The sequence below is a fragment of the Neopelma chrysocephalum genome, unplaced genomic scaffold (genome assembly GCF_003984885.1).
Source record: "Neopelma chrysocephalum unplaced genomic scaffold, ASM398488v2 Primary Assembly neopelma1_101, whole genome shotgun sequence".
Lineage (NCBI taxonomy): Eukaryota > Metazoa > Chordata > Aves > Passeriformes > Pipridae > Neopelma > Neopelma chrysocephalum.
In genome coordinates this window covers 2,358,871-2,379,036 of record NW_020897764.1, presented here as the reverse complement: position 1 = coordinate 2,379,036, position 20,166 = coordinate 2,358,871, and the positions used below count along the sequence as shown (strand labels likewise).

At 44.0% G+C, this 20,166-nt stretch overlaps 1 protein-coding gene across 1 annotated transcript in view; it reads right to left on the bottom strand.

Annotated features, from left to right (window-relative positions):
- CRHR2 (corticotropin releasing hormone receptor 2) overlaps positions 1-19,001 on the bottom strand; it is a 143,445-nt gene extending 124,444 nt beyond the window's left edge. Inside the window, exons 1-2 of the mRNA XM_027695517.1 lie at positions 18,896-19,001; positions 5,885-5,978 (exon numbers count right to left, since the gene is read on the bottom strand). Of these exons, the coding sequence (XP_027551318.1) occupies positions 5,885-5,978; positions 18,896-18,961 (160 nt within the window). The 5' untranslated portion in view covers positions 18,962-19,001. The remainder of the gene's footprint in view (positions 1-5,884; positions 5,979-18,895) is intronic.
- Positions 19,002-20,166: the final 1,165 nt, after the last annotated feature.

The window sequence follows — 20,166 nt, the reverse complement described above, 5'->3', positions numbered from 1 at the left end:
TATAATATAAAATCTGAGGGCAGATTATTTACTGAGGTTCTGCAAAAGCACCTTTTCATGGGGCCAAGACACTGGATCCACTTCTTACTGAAACATGTTTCATGCTGAGCACTTTACAGCCTCATTTGCACAGCTTAGTCTGCTGCTGCTGTAAATTTTGGAATAACTTGTCAGCCTCTGGACACCTGAAATAAATGTGGGAACCTTTAGATATGTTCATATATCTCACCCATAAACCATTTACTAAAAGAAACCCTCAAACCCCCAAACCATCATAAATACTTCATTTGTACAGCAAATGTACGAAGTAGATGTGGTGCTCAGGGACATGGTCTGGTGGTGGACTTGGTATTGTTATATTAATGATTGGATTATATGAATCCCAAGGGTCTTTTCCCACCTAAATTATTCTGTTTTTCTAAATAATCCTCTCTAGTGGATCACAGAACTTGTTGGACTGCCTACTTAGTTTCCTAATACACGAGAGATTTTCAATATCCTCAGTTTGGAACTGCCCCAGACTTGAAAAAAATGCAACTTTTTAAATTCTAAGGACTAGTGGCAGCAATACAAATTGTCCAACAACACACAACACTGTCAGCTTTATTTTGGGAAGCACAAGCAAGCAGTGCTAGACTGCCTGGAATGTCATTTGGGGCAGTGGGAAGTAAACCAACATAATCACCTCTATTTAAATAGCGCTATTGCAACATCTGAAAATAGGAAGCACTATGAAGGTTGCTGGTGTCCAGCTAGAGTGTTGGTCATGCAAATGCTGATGCCCAAGGTTATCTTTGTGCCTGTGAGCAGTGACTGGGTGGTGTGGATGGGATGATGTCCCACAGGCAGCTGCAGGAGCAGCGTAGGGAGCTCCAGCCAGCAGGCTGATGCCAAAGGAGCGAAAGCACACGTGAAAATAAATAGCTCATCCAAGTCTCTTTATAAATTGGAACAGCTCATTGATGTGACCTGCTGGGAAAATCAGAAGGGAAACGGTGAGAATTGCTGCCATGCCATTGCTGTGGAGGGATATTTAGAGATGTGATGATGCCAAATTTCTGTTTCCAAGAAACAGGACAGTGTGGTGTACAGAAATAAATAACCCCTGGAGCAGTGAGTGCCTCACCTTTGCAGTTCTGCATGGAAAGCAAGTTATCAAATATGCTTGTCTGTCATGAAACTTTCATCTGTTAAAAGAATGATTGATTAAAGAATGATGGATTGAAACCAGCTACTTAAAACTAACAGGTCAGCCAAGAAGACCACTGTTCATCCCCTCCCAGTTCTGTGACAGTGTAAGTGCTGGAGAAGCCTCTGGTATAACAAACTGTCCCAGCAACTGGGGAAATTATGGCAATCTCCAAGTGATGCCAGGTTAGCTGGAGACTTGATGAGCATCTTTGAAGGAGCTGTGTGTTGGAATCCATCCCTGGGTACATTCCCCCCACACCCACCAATGTGTTCCTCAAACGAGAGTTTCCCCAGAGAAAACAACACAGGAGTAGTCCAAGCCAGAATTTGTGCAGGTGGAGTCCTGCACACTCAGAGTCAGGAGGTTTGCACCATTTCTGTCAGACAACAGCCTTTCACTGCACTGCAAAGTGACCAGAATGAGGGCAAGGAACCAACCCCCACATCCAGAAGATCCAGTCACCAGGGGGAACAAACCCTTTTTCCTTTCCCAGTGTATCCCAGGACTTCTTGAAGTGAAATGCACAACATCTGATCTGCTGTCTCTCCTTTACTCTATTGTCTGAATAGGCTTAAACATCATAAATGCAAATTACAAGCTTCAAATTACATGGCTAAAGGGTAAGAAAGAGAAGAAAAACAGAGAATGTAATTCTTATACTGATACAGTCAGCATAGTAGCACTGGCCATCCACATACTGGTTTACTTTTTGGATAAAATTCCTGTTTTCAGATGGATTCTCTTTTGACAAGGTCTTAAAGACTGTGTGGTCAAATGTGCCAATGGACCAAAAATGGGATCAAAAGATTCCCATGGAGATCAAAATTAAGTAGGATTAGATGTAAGCCAAGACTTGTAGTTTTTAGTGGAAACATATAAGATGGGAAAGTCAAAGGATGTGAAGGGAATAATGAAAAACCACATAGGATATCAGTGTGAACTGCAGACCCGTGTCCCCTACGTTCCTATAAAAATTCAATCTATAACTCATTGCCTATCTCATATAGATATGTAAAATTAGAGTCATCCAGTCATCCTGGCTATTCCTGTAATTCCAGCCAAGCCAGATCAGAGATTACAACACGAGAAACACCTTCAGCTGAAGTACCTGTGAAAAAATCCTGTCATTTCAACCAATTCCTCTCATATATGAAAGCAAAGTAATAATTAAATAAAATTTTTCTCCACAAACATGCATTCCCATCTGGGATGGCACACTTGCCCTTCCCCCCAGCCCTACTCTGGATTGCTCTACATTCTCAGGAATTCCTGCTTGGCCTTGGCCTTTGTGGAACGAGTTGGGTGGTGAAGTGTCCCTTGACCATCCCAGGCACTCTTGCATGGCTAAGGTGGGAGCAGCACTGACCAAGTAAGGTGTGGAATGCCAGCAGGAATATTCTGTCATTCCCTGACAGCCTTGGAACATTCCTTTCCTGAATTATACCCCAAGTGGAACGGTACCATTGTTACCAGAATTTTCAAAATTCCAGTAATTAGCGACCCAGATTGTGCCCAGGATGGAAATTTAGATACCCTACGCCAAGTATAGTCTGAATGTTGCCACCTTGGATGCATAGCTGACTATTGCATTTGTAGTAAACTCCTCTGTAAATGTTAAATTAGTCAATGATTAAGTGCTGCTAAAATCTCGTGATCCACCTTAAAACTGTGAATAAACCTCAGACTGCTGCTGCTTTGGAAGCCGTGTAAAAATCCCATCTGTGCTGAATTGCTACTTTTACAACATCATATTAAGACCACCTTTTGCTGGTATGTTGGATGGTGGTTCTTTAGGTGATTCTAATTAATTACATGTGTAATCCTTACGATATAAATCATTGATCAAGTCTGAGACTAAGATGGGACCCAGCTGCACCCAAGTTCTCTCAGGAGTTCAACAAGCAAAGCAGGGTCTACTCTGAACCTCATGATTCAACAGAAGGGTCCCCCTTACTCTTTTGCATTTTTGATCTCTGTGTAAATAATTTTGTCTCGATTCTAACTTTATTTTCCTTTGTATGTTCCATCCATGTAGTAATAGAGTGAATCTTGACATTGAGCTTCGTTAAATCTCATTTTACAAATTCATAATAAACATACTTTTGTTAATAGCTTTGATGGTGATCCTTTAACAACCTAAGCCACTCATTGACAACCCCATCAAGCTCAAAAAAATGAACCCAAGCAATCATGAAGGTTTCACCCAGGGATTTTCAAGGAAACAATGCCCAAAAGAGAGAGTGAGTTATCTTGCCTTCCAACTCTGAAAAAAGTATTTCTTGGTTTAAATCACTTCAGACTGAATTTACAATGTCATTCACTCAGCAATTCAGTGAAATTACACATGCATTAAATTCTCAAAAGCATTTTATGCCATCTGTTTGGGATAGTTAGAGTGAACATATTTGGGGGGTGAATTTAGTAATTATAAGGGGAGGAAATTAACATATTGGACTAATTAACAGCATCTTTTGGAAAAGAAACAGGGAAAATAACCACTTACAAAACTTAATGTTTACTGTTCTCCCAGCTAAATAAAGACTGTTCAATATGGTTCTCCTTGGATTTCTTTACTTGATTTTTTTTCCCCCTTCTAAAATATGATATCTGCACTCTGTTAAGGAACACGAGCCAGAGAAAAGACTCAGGCACTGCAGGCTCTGTGGTCTGGTTCCACCCATCCACGCTGCTGAATGGAGCAATGTTCACACACCAGTGTTCCAACGTGACACATCCTTGTCGTTGTGAGGGTTCAAATTGAAGGATGCACACAGCTCACCTCATTTTGGGCACCGAAAGATTAAAGCAGACTCAGTCACGGGAGCTCGTTATCCTTGGATCCCATTAAAGAAAAGCATTTGATTTCTGCTCCGTCTTAGGTGCCAGTTTGGGATGAAATCACGCTTTGGACTTTAACTGTAGCAACTAGAACTTGACTGACTATAGAGAGGAGATCACTATGTGGCAGAGCTCCATTTTTGATGAGATGTTTCATAGCTGAGCAGTCCAGACTGCTTTGAAGATCCAGGTGTCATGGAACACAAAGAGAACATGTGGTGGATAGAAGAGCCATGTTCCTGTTGATGGTCCACCACACTGAGAGAAGAACATTTATCTGTGCTAATCAGGAAAATGAACTTTTGTCTCTAGTATGTCCCAAAGTTCACCTCATGCTTATGCCTGAGTCTGGGCTTATGTCTGACCATTGGGTTATATTATATCTTATATATATATATTATATGTGTAACCCCATTTTCAAAGCAGAGTACAGATCACAGGATTTTGAAGCACCATAGGAAGGCATGTTCTAGAAAAGCTGCAGGTTGGACTGTCTCTATATAAAAATTGGATTGTCTCTATATAAAAATTGAGTTCCATTAATTTCAGAGCATTGCTTTACCTCTGGTCACTGGCACTTTACAGTGATAGTGGAATAGAAGAGAGGCTTCTGTGGCTTCTCTCTTCCCCTTTCCTATTAAAATGCTATTCTTGTAACCACACTCTGCCTGAAAAGATGTCCTGTGTTTATGCATAATTTAAACAACCCAGAAAATTATTTTTTGTCAACAGCTGAGGAATAAATTGTTTGCTGACTTCTAAGACAGCCTGAGGAGGAATTTGTTTTTTCTGCAATAGAAGCTCTGCACAAGGAAAAGTACATTATGAATAAAGTGGCAAGTTTTATAGTAATATTTACAAAAACATTCAAAAGGCAAAGAACACCTGAAAGAAAGGTCCAAACATAGAACCTCATTTATCTCCCTTTTGTTTCCAGCTACAGAATGGTCATTAAAATTTATATAAATAAATATGTTTCATGAGGCAGAGTTGCTCCCTGGAACTCAATGGCACAAGTTGCAGAGCTTGGGCCAGATTCATAAGGCAGGTCAACACACTCATTTATATGTAAATTAAGAAGCAGTTAAGCACAACTGTCAGACTCGAGTCTGATCAGCTTGTCTAGATCAGTTTATTGTCCTTAAGGAATTGATACAGTCAGAGTAAAACACTATTGATCTGGTATGTTATACAGAAAGATTTTTTCTTCCCTGAGCCTCATTTCCTCTGTCATTTCTCAGGGCTGGAGAACTGACTGAGGGATAACACCGAGATTATTTTTAAACTCCTCCCTCCATGAAGATTTACCAGGGGGAAAGAGAAATGAAGGGGAAAGAAAGAAACAACTTGACAACTTTTCCCCCAGTAGCATCACTCATTGCAGCACAGCCCCCCCCAGTCATGCTGCAGAGGAGTGGCTCTGAGTGTGCTCCTCCCACTTCTGAAGCCAAGCTGGGTCCAGTCTCACATCTCTTACAGCATCATTTTTCTGCTGTATGAGGTGTGTATTTTGGTGTACTTCAGCCAAGAGTCAAGTGCTTTGCCCTGCTTTCAAAAACTGGTCTGGATGCAGACACTTCAACTGTTCTAACCTTCAACCATCATATAGGTCAGCAAGTATAGCTAATTCAACAGATTAAATTATGAAAAAGGGCTGTTATTGTGAGTTCCCTTCAGTGTGTAAAATTCCAAGTTTTCTTTCCGTGTCACACCACTGTTCATTGTCGCCAATGAAAACCCAAGACTGGAGGCACTATGTTTATCTCAGCAGGAAAAGATGTTCCTGGAGCAAGGACACTTTGAAAACAGATCCTGCAGTAACAAGAAGCCAACAAGAAATGGAGAAATAAATACCTGTGACATTGGTGCGGGCTGACAAAGCCTCACAGTACTTTTCCAGCAGAACAGATAAGGGCAGGTTCACAGAAGATTCACAGTGGAGAACTATCTGGATGAAGAGACAGAAATAAACAAAACAGTAAATAAGAAGCAGAGAACAGATTTTTCTCATTCATGAGTAAACCCCAGCACTTTCATAGCAGCTCCCATTACTAATTGATTCAGGTGCAGACATCCCATCATGACAGAGAAGGTTTGTGGTTACACTTGCTTAGCTCCAGGACATCACATGGAATTCATCTGACTAGATGCAGGCATCTACAAATGAACCACCTATTCTGAACCTCTTTCTTGTGGGACCTGCTCAATGCCATTAACAAAGCTCAGGATACAATTTTTGTCTCACCTAAAAGTAGATGCCTAAAATAGTGAAGATGAATCACCTCCCATCAAAGATCATGTGTAGAATTTTTTCAATGGTAACATGGGTGCTAAAGATCCTTCCACATTCAAGAGATAAAGCAACTGGAAAAGGGCAGTTCAGAGGGCTTGAGGAAAGTGGTTGCATAGAATAAATAGGATAAATAGGCGTCTCTATAGGGTGATTTTTGGTTCTTTTGAGACAGAAAAGTAGACATGAGTTTCTGACCCTCAGAATTCAGCGTGCTGAGCCCACCACTGAGGGCAAATGCTAGTGAGAAAGAACATCAGTGTCGACATGGGCACTTCAAGCAAGCTGCAGGTTCAGTACAGGATAATAGTACATCCCCAAGTAAATTTTAGGAAATACGTAAGTAGAGTGGAAATCAAAGGTATATTGTAATTTTCACTCTCAAAATTAAATAACTGAAGTGCCCAGTGCAGACAGAGGAGAGAAGCCCCCAGAACTGTACATCTCAACACAGAGCTGAGTTGGGAACCTGCTTGGAGGAAAAGAAGCTCTTGAAAAGCCTTTTAGGAAAGGCAGAACTAAATGTGGCGAGAAAATTCGGGAGTGAGACATCAGTGACAGAAACTTTCATTTTCAGAATATGAAACACAACCTTCCTGACTGTTTCTGAGGGGATATAAAGCTGTGGTAACACACATAAAATGCCTTTGCTTTCTGTTTAGGCACAATGACTCCAACACAATACAGGCGGCTTTTACTCAGGGAAACGACCCTGCTCCTTCAGTGCTGATGTTACTTTTCAGTGCTCTGAGATGTGTTAAGTGATTGCAGAACCCTTTTCACGTTACTGAATTCCTTGTCACTTAACAGGAAGGGGGGGTCATGACAACAGAATCCATCAGCAATGTTGGTCTCTAAAGAACAACTGTTCTCTGTACGACACCGTTTCTACCTATTTCTCACTTTGCTGTCACTTTACAAAATAGGTAGCCCTGAAATACAAGCAAAAAGCCTTTCTCAGACTTCATTCTTTTCACATAAACACCATGAAGCTGCTGTTTCTCCTTCAGGGAGAGTCAAATCCCACTTCTCATAGCACAGCCTCCCAGGGTGCTGACCACGCATGGCCGGGCCAAGGAGACAGAGAAAGGCTGCCCTGCATCCAGGACAGATTCCATCCTAAAAGCACAGAGCTCCAGCCCAGCCTGCCAGAAAGCAAACTCTGTAGTGGTCATGTCTCATGTCAGACCCAGACAAGTGAGCTGACACAGCAGAGGCATCTCCTCCCCTCCAACCCTCCACCCCTCTGCCACCTCACAGGTCAAAGCACTGTCTCACTTCAAAGAAGAAACTCGAGACATCTCCATGTACTGTAAATACGCTGCATGTCCAGCTGTCCCCTCCCTGAGATGATGGGAAAGAACAGACAGAGGTCAGGCACAGGCACAGCATGGGGAGGAGGAACAAGAAAGGTTAAATGTCACATTCGCTTTAGGGTCAGCTTAGGTGAATTTGGCTGGAGGGAAAAGCGCCTTCCACTTATTATGTTACTTTTGGTTTCATTTTCTCCCCTCTAACCACGGTGAACAGCCTTAGTTGCATGTGAAACTTTTTTAAAAAAAATTGTATTTAAGGCAGACAAGCCCCAAAAGACTAAAAATCCTTCTTAAAATAATAAAGAACAGCGGAAAAAAAAAAAAAAGAGAGAAACATATCACTAATGTAGGACTGCAAAGATAAATAATTGGGCCTGTGGCTGTGTATCTATTTTGAAATTATATTTTGAAATATTGAAATAATTACTTTACTAATGCACTACTTTACTAAAACAGCATTTCTTCCAAGACAGCTATCTCTGTCAGAGAGCATGAAACTCGGAGACACAATCAGAGGAACCCAAAATCACCTCTAGAGGAGGGAAGGGCAGGTGAAAACGGCAACAACGTTAAGAGAGGGTAACATCTTGCTATGGTATGTTGTTAGAAGTAACAGGACACTGACAGTGTGTACTCCTCCATCAAATGAAGGGCTCCAATCTTGCAAACATTTATTTATGCAGAATTCGTTCTTTATTACACAAGTACTCTCACTAACATAGAGTCCTAAAAACACATATGAAACATTATACATTTAACAGGTTACAGTGGATCCGTACAGAGAGCTCTGGGCAAAGACAAATATCTAACCCACCCTAATGTTACCTCCTCACAGTTCCTACCAGAATTTGTGGTTGTTCCATGCAGATTACAGGGGACTTGTAATTTAATTTTGAAAAGAATTTTCAGAGGGTCCTGGTTTGAAACATTATTGAGTTCCACTATGTTGCAATTTAGATACATAAAAGCAAATGAACACTGCTGTTGTAAAGTTCACCTGCATGGGAGAGGTTGTTTTCTTCTCTCAAACATATAAGAAATGACTGCAATAATATAAATAAAGCCCCAATGCTGCGGACAGGATCCAAAAAATGTCAATGCAGGCATGGGGCTACCACAGACACACAATGGAGGATCTTGTAAGTTTAAATATCTAACAACAAATAGCAGCACAGTGGATGAAGTCAGGATGACTGAAAGCTGAAGGGAAGAACTCAGGTGGAAAAGGATGACACGTGACAGTGGTACATTCCTTGCCAAGACAGAGGTAAGCTCAGAGACAATGAATGCTGCCAAACATGGACAGATGCATGTGCCCCACTTTCCCATCCTCACACAAGAATTCCCAGATAACATATTCCAGTTGCCTAATAAAAGCCAGTTGTTAGGCCTCCCTGTGAAACATCTGCTGGTGGCCTGCTGAGCAGAAGCAGAGGTGTTGACATCTGAGACAGACTCAAAGTAACAGAGCAAAATCTCTCCCTTTAAAAAAAAAAAAAAAAGAAAATGTTTCCAGTATTTATAAGGTCCCAGAGAAATCCATCCCATGGAACTACAGCGGCATCTCATCAGAAAGCCACTCACAGAAAAGCAGTGGGATTTGTATTAAATAGCTCAGACTTCAAAACAGAGAGAGCAACAGCTGAGCTGATCACCCAGGATTTCCTCTGCAATTCAGGAGAAGTAGGATTTTTTCAGATGCAATTCATCTGTCGTATTTTAAATCTTTAAGCTGAAATTTCCTGCACTGACTGCATTAGCTGGGTCTCACCCCCTAGAAGGACAGAGTCACTTGGATGAATCTTTCCTAAATTTTCTTCAGACACTCCATGGAAAAGGAGAGGTAAAAACATTCTCAGAGGTGATGGCTACAGGAGATAGGAACACATCCCCATCTTATCTGGAGCACTACTCTTGTCTTTTACTGAGCAAGATGAAGTGACCTTCCATCATCAAACAATATTGTAGTTATCAGCTAAAAACCATGTGCTCAGTCCACACCTGACAAGAGAAGGACCCATCTCATGCCTCTATGGCCACACAGGAGCAAAGTTTCAGTCTAAACTGTCCACCTGTGCTCTTTATAAAGTCAAAACACTTCCCTTTCTGAGCAGACACCTCTGGGAATGGCACAGATCATGTCCGGAGCGTGTTTATTCCTACCCTTCATCTCTCTGAAGCAGCACTGCTTAAATAAATACTACTTTTTACTTAATTTGTAGTTCTTCAATTTAATAAATACTACCTGACTTTTAGTTTTTCAATTTAATAAATAATACCTGCATTTAATTTTTAGTTCTTCAATTAGACAATGCAAATAAATTCATTTGAGAGACACTCCTGGCTCAAAGGTAACCTTATCAAGTTAAGCTCTCCAAATCCACCATCCCCACAATGAGATCCAGTGCTCACCTCAATGTTTGGGAGAGATGTTCTCAGGGCAGAGGTCCAATTCAACACAAATATTGTTAGTTTGTGTCCACAGAAGCTCATTTCAGGGAGACACATGCATTTAACTTCACGATGAAAATGTAATTAGTGAAAGAGCTCAACGCAGCAAAATCAAAGTGAATCCCACCCTTCCATGACAAAACTCACACTCCATTTGAATACAGCTGGGGAGTTTCCAGGACAGGTGGGCACTTGGCAACTTCTGCAGGGGTTCCTGCCATCACCAGTATTGTGTATGAAAACAGATGCTCGGGGAAAAAACACCAGGTACTCTATGGAACACACTTATTACAAATGCCAATGTTCATCTGAGCAGCTCTTTCCCTCTGAGAGATGGCAACACATGGGAGGGCATGAGGAGAGCTGGAATATTTGCTGACTATTAATCACCTGAAGGAATATGCACAACCAGGGAGAGTGAAAAATGCTACTTCAGGAGAAAAAAAAAAGAGATCACAGGGGAGGAGGGGGAATTCATCTTGACTGTTGCCAGGATGGATTTATATTCACTGGTGTGTGGTTATTTCATACATGAGGTGTATATAAAAGTGATGCTTGTTCAATGACAGTGACAAGAGGGCCAGAGTGGTCAAAATACTTGGCTTTTTGAAGAATCAAAAGATGTTTTTGGCCTTTCTCAACTCAGTCATTTAAAACTTCTCGTGCAGCAGCATTTGGCAGCATACGATTGTTTGGTTCTGCTTCACCAGAAAATTAATTTCCATTTGTGATAGAAAGTCTAATTACAAGTTTTCACAGGAACCTGCAACCTGAAGCCTGAGACAGCTAAGGTTACAGTAAAAGGAAAGACTCTGGGAACAGCTCAAGGAAAACAGTCTCCTTTTCAAGTCATCCTTCAGCTCTTTCAACTCCCTGTCATTACTCACCTCTAAGTTAATCCAAGCAGATAGATAAAATAGTGCTACCAGCTACAGAACCCCAAATGCTCCAGGAGACACTGCTCTATGATCTTAGAGGCCAGATGTATTCTGCAGCTCTTCCAGGAAGTCTGGAAAAAGAGACTGCATGGAATGGGAATTAGGACCCCAGTTCAATAAAGCAACTGAACACATGCTCAGTTCTAAGCGTGAAATTAAATTAATCCTTATTCAAAAATAAATTTAAAAAAAAATCCCTCAAGCATCTGCTACACTGAGCCCACCACTGAACTTCACTGCTCTCTTTGAAACTTGGAGATCTGCCTTCATTAAGCATCTGCCCACATGCTCTGCTGAATAAGGGTGTAGAGGGGAGGTTCTTCATCCACTGAAGCCAGGCATGTGCCAAGGGATCTTCTGAGTCATGAGACATAAAGCAAAATTGTTTAAGGCCACCCATGGGCTGGACTTGTCCAACCAAGTCTCCTGCCCTTTCAAAGCCACATGAGATGTACATAAAAGGAGCAAAACAGCATTTGAATCACAGGCTACAGCTCTCTTCAAAATAATATTGCTCAGTGGAAAGACTTTTCAATCTCACATCCCTGAAGAGTTTGTTATTCATCCCCCACGTCTGTGGATGTCATACCCAGGAACTGGAAGGAGAGCCAGCACCCCTGACTTAATGTCTTCCCTTTTCCTAGATCTTCACACCAAACCCGTGACTAATTCTTCCCCACTCTTTCCACCCAATTCCTTTTATTCTGAATCCTCTCAGCAGCTCGAACGTGATTCACCTCACCCACACATTTCAGAAGGCATTGCTTTAGGTTCCCTCATACCCAATGGAAGAAGGAAGCACTATCAAGGAACAATCCATTGCTCCTGCTTTAAACACATCCTTTAGGATGAGATAACTTATGCACTGGAGACAAAACACACAGGGAATCCAGAGTTTAATCTCAAGTTTAAAAGTCATATTTGCCCAAATGGATGTCAGTACCTCAGCTACCTCTTATCTACCTGAATAGCCTCTGCAAGGATCCATTGTCATCACACTGTCACTACACTTCAAGGCCTCCCTTCACAGGCTTTCCCACTTCTAGCTCAACAAATGTGAACTCCTAATATTTGTTTTTCAGGTCTCTCCCAGTATGTTCCTGCCTGAAAAAGGTAAAAAATCCATCTCCCATGCTTTAGGTTTTAATCAGCTACTGAACTCTGCTCAGCTTTCCATGGAATGTCGAAAATTGTACCTCTGTATCCTCCATAAAATGTCCCTTTAACCCAAAATTTCGTGGTAGTTCAGTGTCACCTCATCAGCCCATTTTTAATTCTCTTTCTCTCCATCCATTCCTTTTTCCTTAAATTTTTACCTCTTGGGCTGGAGCCCACCTTTAGAGATTTGAAAAACGCATATCACAGGGAAATTTAACTCCAAGACTGGAACAAGAGAAGGTCTAACAACTACCTGAGGGGGAATTACAGAGGAGTCAGACTCCTGTCAGGAGCTGACAGCAGAAAGACAAGACAGGCATCATTCACAAGTTGAAGTGAGGGAAAATCTCACAGAACATAAAGGAAAAAATATGCACCATGACAACGACTGAGCATTGGAAAAAAGGTTCAGAGATGTTGTGAAAGCTCCATCTTTGCAGATTTTCACAACTGAGCTGGGTGAGCATGATGTGGTTTTGGAATTAGCCCTGCACAAATTGTTTTTCCATTCCTTGGTTCTAGAATGTATAGTCCCTATGGTAAAAAGAATCATAGATAACAATTACTCCCCAAACCTTTTGTTTTGGCAATGCAGTAATTACCAGCTTACAGGGTGTATCTTGAACAATAATCAGCAATCTCGAGGGTTTGAGGGTTTTTTCCCTCATGTTTCTAATATTTTGGGCTCTGTTCACATAATAATAATTAAAATATTATGCCAAATAGTATGAAAAGACATTTTTAAATTGTTTTTGTATTTAAAGATAGAATTTTCTTTTATTCTGTCTGAAAGAAATGCTGGAAGTCTGACGAGGCTTCAAAATATTCATAAAGACACTTGTTCTGATAAAATAAGGGTTTCTTACACCTTGGAAGGTGTCTCAAGTTCAAGATGGACTAAATAGCTCATGTCACAGCAGGAAGGACTTAGGATGAGGAAAAATCCTCACTGCTTCTGTCGAGGAGCACACCCAGCCAAAATTGTTTCCTGTGCCCTGGGACATTGTTGTCATCAGCCAGAGGGATAACCCTGGCCTTCCTCTCTACTTTGAAAGACTCAGTTGATAACAGGAGGAGCACACAGATCCCTGGATGCCTTCACCCCCAAAACAAGGGAAGAGCGGGAGCAGAACACTCTTTTTAAGTAGTCCAGGGGCTGGAACAGAGAAAGCAGCAAGGTGACAGCTGTGATGGCCACACTGCAAAGTGCAGCCCCTGGTGCTGCCTCTGCTGGCAGGGCCTCCTGAAACCCAAGCTCTGTCTGGGCTGGGGGAGTTTGCTGCTGCCACTCAAAGGGAATCGATACCTTAGTCCCTGCCTGGCTAAGTCGCCAGCAGAGCCTGGCTGGCAGCCCCACGGCCAACCTGCTCCCACACGTCAGCACACTTCCTTTCCTTCACTTTTGCCTCCTTTCCTCCTTCCTTTTCAACGGAAAAGCCACCTCTGCTAGAGGACAGCACTCCCAGAACTATGGCAGCGCAGGGATGGCAGCACTCGACAAGCCTCCCGCATCCCAGGAACCTGGGGAAGAGCAAGAGAGATTATCCCACAGCCCACAGATTGGCTCCTTTCCCGCCCTCTGGCACTTCAGCTACTATTACCAGGGCAAGGGTTTAGCATTGCAGCGAGGACAGCTAATGTATTTTAATCTTCATCTGCATTGCTCACTATTTACTTTCCCGGCACACACAGCCCAGAGTGGACAGTTACTCAGCCAGGATTATGCAAAAGTTTATAGGGCTTTAATTAGTTTCATTTTCCTGCAGCCCTGCTGAAGAAGTACATTTGAGCTCTTGAATTACCAAATGGATTTTCTCTCTTATTCAGTGAAAACACGCCGTGTATCTGTACAAACACAGGCTGTGTGATTGATCATTCCAGGAGAAGGACCCTTCCCAAGTTCTCCACCCGTGGAGCTCCACAGTGGAGCTGTCAGGTTGGGGAACACGACGTGCACAGGCAGCAGCAGCACATTCCCAGCACCTGGCTCCCAGCGTGGGCTCCCTTGTCCAGCAGTGAGGGACTCGTGGGCCAGAGGTCAGGGCAGGATGTTGGAATCCATCTCCCCTCTGCCCCTCCCACAGCCCTTCCCAAACGGACCAGCCTTTGCCAGGATCCAGCAGAACATGTGCCTGGAAGAGCCAACTCAGATGATCCCAGACCCAGAGAACTGAGCAGTTCTTCCAACAGCTTTGACACGTTACATGTCAAAGAGCATTGCAGGAAGCATCTAACAAATATCCCCACGCTGGCAGCAGAAACTGGAAATGAAATTTTCGTGTATTTGGCCATGTCTGATGAAATTCAAGCAGACATTCCTCTGAAGGACAGTGCTGTTTGCTGACTGATCACAATGCTCAATGAGTAGTTTCCATTTGTCTTCTTTTATAACAACGGCCACAACCAAATTTATTCAACTCCTCAGGGAAGAAAATTAAAACACATAAAGCTCTTTACCCAACACTTGCCAGCTTAAATCAATTACAGCTATTTTCAAAGCAATTAAGATTTTAAAAAATGATTAGCAGTAAAGGAAAGTTATTGTGTATAAAGAAATAGTTTGATAAAGCGAACCATCAGGAGGTGTTTAGTTGTTATGAACAGATAAGGAAGCAAAGACAATGTTTATGCAGTGCTGTGACACATTATTCTGAATCTACAGGAGACAGGGAGGTGCCAGTGGCTCGCTGGACAGCTCCAGCTTTACATCCAACAATTCATGTTTGCACTTTAAGGGAGAGCAGACTACATCTGGGATTAAAACTGGTGTGGATTAAAAGAAATAAAGGCATGGATGTGATGAAGATCTGATCTATCTGTTTCAATTTATAGACACAGTGTAGAAGAAGAAATTCCCGCGGAAATGTCACTTAGTGGATAAATTTTTAATCTAAAATAAATCAGCTTCTCCCCTAAGTCTCCTTTTTGGGTTTGCAGTGCTGCAAACCTGAAAGTGAGATAAACTAAAAAGGAACAGATTCAGCAGAGTGTGTGCAACCTGTTGTTACCACCCACATTTCCTCACCTCCCCCTCTCCCCAAAAATAAAATGTGCAGAACCATTAAAAGAATCTATAAATGTGTAAATGTTTGTTCTAATAAAGTATTTTTAAAATATTTGCTTTAGTAATATATAGGTTAAAATTAAAATAAAACAGAAAACAGTGAAACGCTTCCTTAAAAAGTTCATATTATCCACTACCCTGTTCTTATCATGATGAATCCCTCAGATCAGCACATCACCAGCAGGATCCCACAGTAATCCCTGACACAAAGAAAGCTGGTTGCCAAATTCAAAGCAATGAAGAGTTTGCCTGAGAGGCAAATACCTCCCTCAGGCACTCATGGAGAGTGTGAGGGATGGCAGTGCAGCTACACTCCATCTAAGCTAGTAAATCAAGCAGTGCAAAGGTCTGTTTTAAGTACTTAATCATTTATACTGTTAAATTTTTAGAATGGTTCCTGGCCACATTTGTGCCCCAAGAATCATGGTGGTACCTCCAACAGTTCCTGGAAATGATCTGGGAGTTGGGCTGCGCCTTGGACCACCTCATTGGGCAGTTTGCACATCATCTCCCTGTTTTAGAAGCTGAAGGAGCTTAATCCCATGGGCACAAACCACCCTCTGGCACTTGGCCTGAAGGCTGGAGAGCTGTCCTGCAAATCTGAATGTACCCGTGGAGTTAGAACTGAGGATGCTGACACTAAAAAGGCTGCACCTGATTTCTTCTTCCTGCACCTCCTTCCTCCACTGGCTGCAGCAGGGCATGCACAGCCTTGCTCTGATTTGGAATATGAAGGTCACAGAGTTTAGAGGACTTAATCATTATTTCTGCTCTGCTCTGGACAGAATAATAATGTGTAAGCAGATGCCTTATATGACCAAAAGCTAAAGCTGCTTTCTTGCTGGCTAAGGGCAGCTCTGAGTATCGTCACTGAAGTGTTTCATGGCAAAAGGACCAGTCAGCAACACACCAGCACACAACTACCTCCCTCAAACATCCAGCAATTGCCATGAGATGGTTACAGATCTAAACCCTGCCAAAGTCCTAACCCAGCAAAGGCTTCTCCTGATGACTGAGTTATTTATGCTGCGTTAATTCACAATAAGGCTGAATTTTGGCACTCTCAGACCAGGAATATTATTTAACTTGTCACCACTGGCTGATACACTCACACTGCCCGGGCTGTTTTAACAACTTCAGGAGAACATATGAATTATAGTGAGCTTTGCTCTTGGTTTTGATGAATAATCCCCCTCTCCAAATTATGTGAACTTAGTGAGGACTTTATATCAAAATGTCAAAAAGATTAATTTGCTTTAGGGTTTGTTTGGTTGGTTTCCACATTAAAGTAAATGCATTTTCCAGTGTATCATATGTAGAGAACCCCTTTAAGAGAACATAAATCTCAGTGCAAGTCTTCACCCTTTTGCTGACCAGCCCTGTGAAATCTGTCAGCTCATTTGCACCATCATTTTCATGTGGCAGATCTAATTCTGTGCTAGAAAATTGCCTCATCTCGTGGGCGTTGCAAAGCTGCAGTTCCCATAAAACACAATTGCTTGGCTGCTGTGAAAACTTAAACTGCCTTAATTGGGTAAGGGCCTGCTCCCACAAGAAGCTATTCCTTTCCTCAAATCCACAAATGTGAATAAAGTCATTGACTTCGAGTCCACTTTCGAGTGTTTTCAAGTTAAACAAGAACTTAAGAGCTTTGGGTTTGAGCCAGAGTTTCAAAACATTGCTCTTAAGCTTCTCGGTGCAAAGTTTCATCCAGCTGTAAAGCAGAGGTACGGACTTACCAACAACATTCATGGATGAAAACACTTCCCAAAAGAGCAGCAAAAGCTTTTGCTACAGCTGGAGCTGCCAGAGCTGTTCTGTAGGTGAGGCTGAAGATCAAATTCCAACAGGTTATTTTCCTGACAGGTGTACACATGAATCCCCAAGACTCCCTAAGTATCACACATCCAAACAAGCTCCTTTATAAAAGTAAATGGAATATATTCAGAGCACACGTTTCCCTCAGACTAACCACACTTCAGGGAAACTCGACATATTGATTATTAATTTTTTTTTCTTCACTTTCTTTAGAGGCAGCAGTTTTGTTTCAAAGCAGCAACATAACAACCAAAATTTACAGAAATAATTCAAATGCAAAGTTGCAGCAGAACTGGAAACCTGTCCATAGATTATATCCACAGAGAAAGCACACGACATTTTTTTGATTCATTGAGAAAGAATTAGTCTGGCTAAGCACTCAGTACCTGAGTACTTTTGACAACCTCATTGTCAAGACCCCCTCTCTAAACGCAAACTGAGATATTTTTACAGACCAAGGTAAGTCAATAAGGGAAAACACAGCCTGGAAGAGAAAAAGGACTACGAAACAAAGCTTAGGAAAAAATGGTTTGAGATTGAAAACATCAGTGCCCAGACCCATGCCACTGTGATTCCATGTGCACTGATATCTGACTGGAAAAAAACCCACACTGGAAAGTATTCTCTGTCTTCTAAGAGAGCTACCAAAATTAAATTGTTGCTCTTCAGATTAAATTGTTGCTTCTCTTTGAAGCCTGCTGCCTTGCCTGACCTGGCTTTTCTCTATCTTTCTTTGTCAATTAGAGGAGAGAAAAACAAATAAAACCACAAACAAACAAAAACCCCAACCAAACCAAACCTAAACCAAAACAAAATTGAAGATAATAAAGGAAATAAAACAGATTTTCTTTGTTTATCTAAGGAAATGCTAAAGACAGGCCAATTACACTTTGGTTTGGAAGGGTCACTGTCACTTTTTTTAATGCTGTGGGAACAGCCTTTTCAAATTCTGCACAGGATCAGCGTTCCTCCTGCTTAATCCCTCACGTTTGCTTTGCAAGTCTGACAACACTCTTGAAACCATCGCTCAAAACAAACAAGCCACCGAAGCACTCAGCGTGACTTAAGAGTATGGGCTGGGAAAGCCGTTTTAAGTCCAGCCTGACACAGGCCAGTCTTATCTCCACCTCATCTCAGCATCGCCCAGGGGGACGCTCGTGATGAAGAAGGACCACGCGGAAAAGCTTCCCGTGCGTTTCCCTCGAGAGAAACTCGGAGCACACGCTTGGATGGATGCGTGGGCTGAGACCTGCCCTTCGCCACCCCCGCTGCTGATCCCTGCTCGGGCACATGTTGCGAGAGGCGCCACGGCGAGAGGTCGGGGACGACGGGCACCAGCCAGGGAACGGGGAGGTGTAGGGAAAACCCCTCCCCTCTGGGGCAGGGAGCGGGATCCCTGTGCTGGGACTTCTTCTGGCAACGAAAGGGGACAGTGAGGCGGCTGCTCCACAGGGAAAGGGACGCTAAGAAGGGCTATGGTTGAGCCCCGGGGCTCTGAGCGGACCCAGAGCTGAGCAGCCACGGGCGGAGGGTGTTCCTGCGCCCCTTCCCGAGCGCACCTGTGATGGAGCAGGGAATGGCCAGCGGGACGGATCCCAGGGCACCCGGGACGGGCAGCTCCTGCCGAGGAGCCCGTCCGGGGTCTCTCCGAGCCCTGGCACATCAGCGGGGGGAGCGAGTGACAGTCCCCTGACGGACCCCGGAGCGCCCGGGGCAGCCCCGGTGTGTTCCCCGCGGTCGTGGGGCGTCCCCCTCCCTCCTTCCCTCCCTCCTTGCCTGCCCCTGTCCCTGTCCCCTGCCACCCGTCCCTCTCCCGTGCTCGGCACTTACGGGCAGGAGCAGGAGCGCGGCGGCGGCCGCTGCCGGGAGGCTGCGCTGCGGTGCCCGCCCGGCCATGGGGGGCTCGGGGGTGTCCCCGGGGCTCAGCCGGAGCCTCGGAGCTGCCCCTGCGCTGCCATCTCCCCCTCCCCCGGCTGCTGCCCTTGACCCCTGCCCGCCGTCCAGGAGCCAAGCCCGGCGCCGCCGGCGCGTCCCAGGGCAAACCCCCGGGAGGGAGGGAGGGAGGGAGGGAAGGAGGGAGAGAGAGAGAGAGGAGGGAGCCGAGCCCGCCCTCCGCCCAGGGTGCCTCGGGGATGGAGGCGGCGGGGGGTACCCCCGGGGGAGGGCGACCCTCACAGGATCGCCCAGGAGCGAGGGGGACCGTCCTCTCCCCCTGCACTGAGCGCTAGGCGGATTCCGCCCTCCGTCAGGCACTGGGTGCAAGAAGAACCTCACTGCTCACAGTCCTCCAGAAGCAGTGGGGTAACCCCCTCCCCAAGCGCTGAGTGGGCTGGGGATCCTTTTCCCCAAGCAGTGAATGCGATGGGGATGCCTTCCACACAAGCCTCCTCCACCCTCCCCTATCTTAGGAATTCCACTGCCTCGAACTTTCCAGGCACAGGAGGATTTCCCCTGCCCACGCTCTGGGTGCAATGGAGACCTCTTTACAAAGTTAAGTGAAATGCAGATGTCCCCCACAATCCTCTAGAAGAATTAGAAGTCCCTTCAACACCACCCCATCCTGCCAGGCATTAGGTAAAATGTTAACTCCATTGCCCAAACACTCCCAGGAGCAACAGGTTTCCCCCACTGCTCAGGCAAGAAGTGCAATGTGCACAAAGTGCATTAAAGGAGGCTCACAAAAAAGAGGAAGAGCAACTTTTTACTTGAGCAGCTAGTGATAGGACAAGGGGGAATGGTTTTAAACTAAGAGTGCATAGATTTAGATTAGGTATTAGGAAGAAATTCTTCCCTGTGAGGGTGGGGAGGCCCTGGCACAGGATGCCCAGAGAAGCTGTGGCTGCCCCATCCCTGGAAGTGTCCAAGGCCAGGTTGGATGGGGCTTGGAGCAACCTGGGCTAGTGGAAGGTGTCCCTGCCCATGGGAGGGAGGTGAAACAAGATGATCTTTAGGGTCCCTTCCAACCCAAGTATTTCTATGATTCTGTGACTCCCTACAAATCTGTTAAGGAAAAGGAGAATCCTCCCTGACACTGTGCAATGTGAACCACCTGTTAATCCTCCAGAAGCAAGGGGACATCCCCCAGGCCCAAGATGCACCCC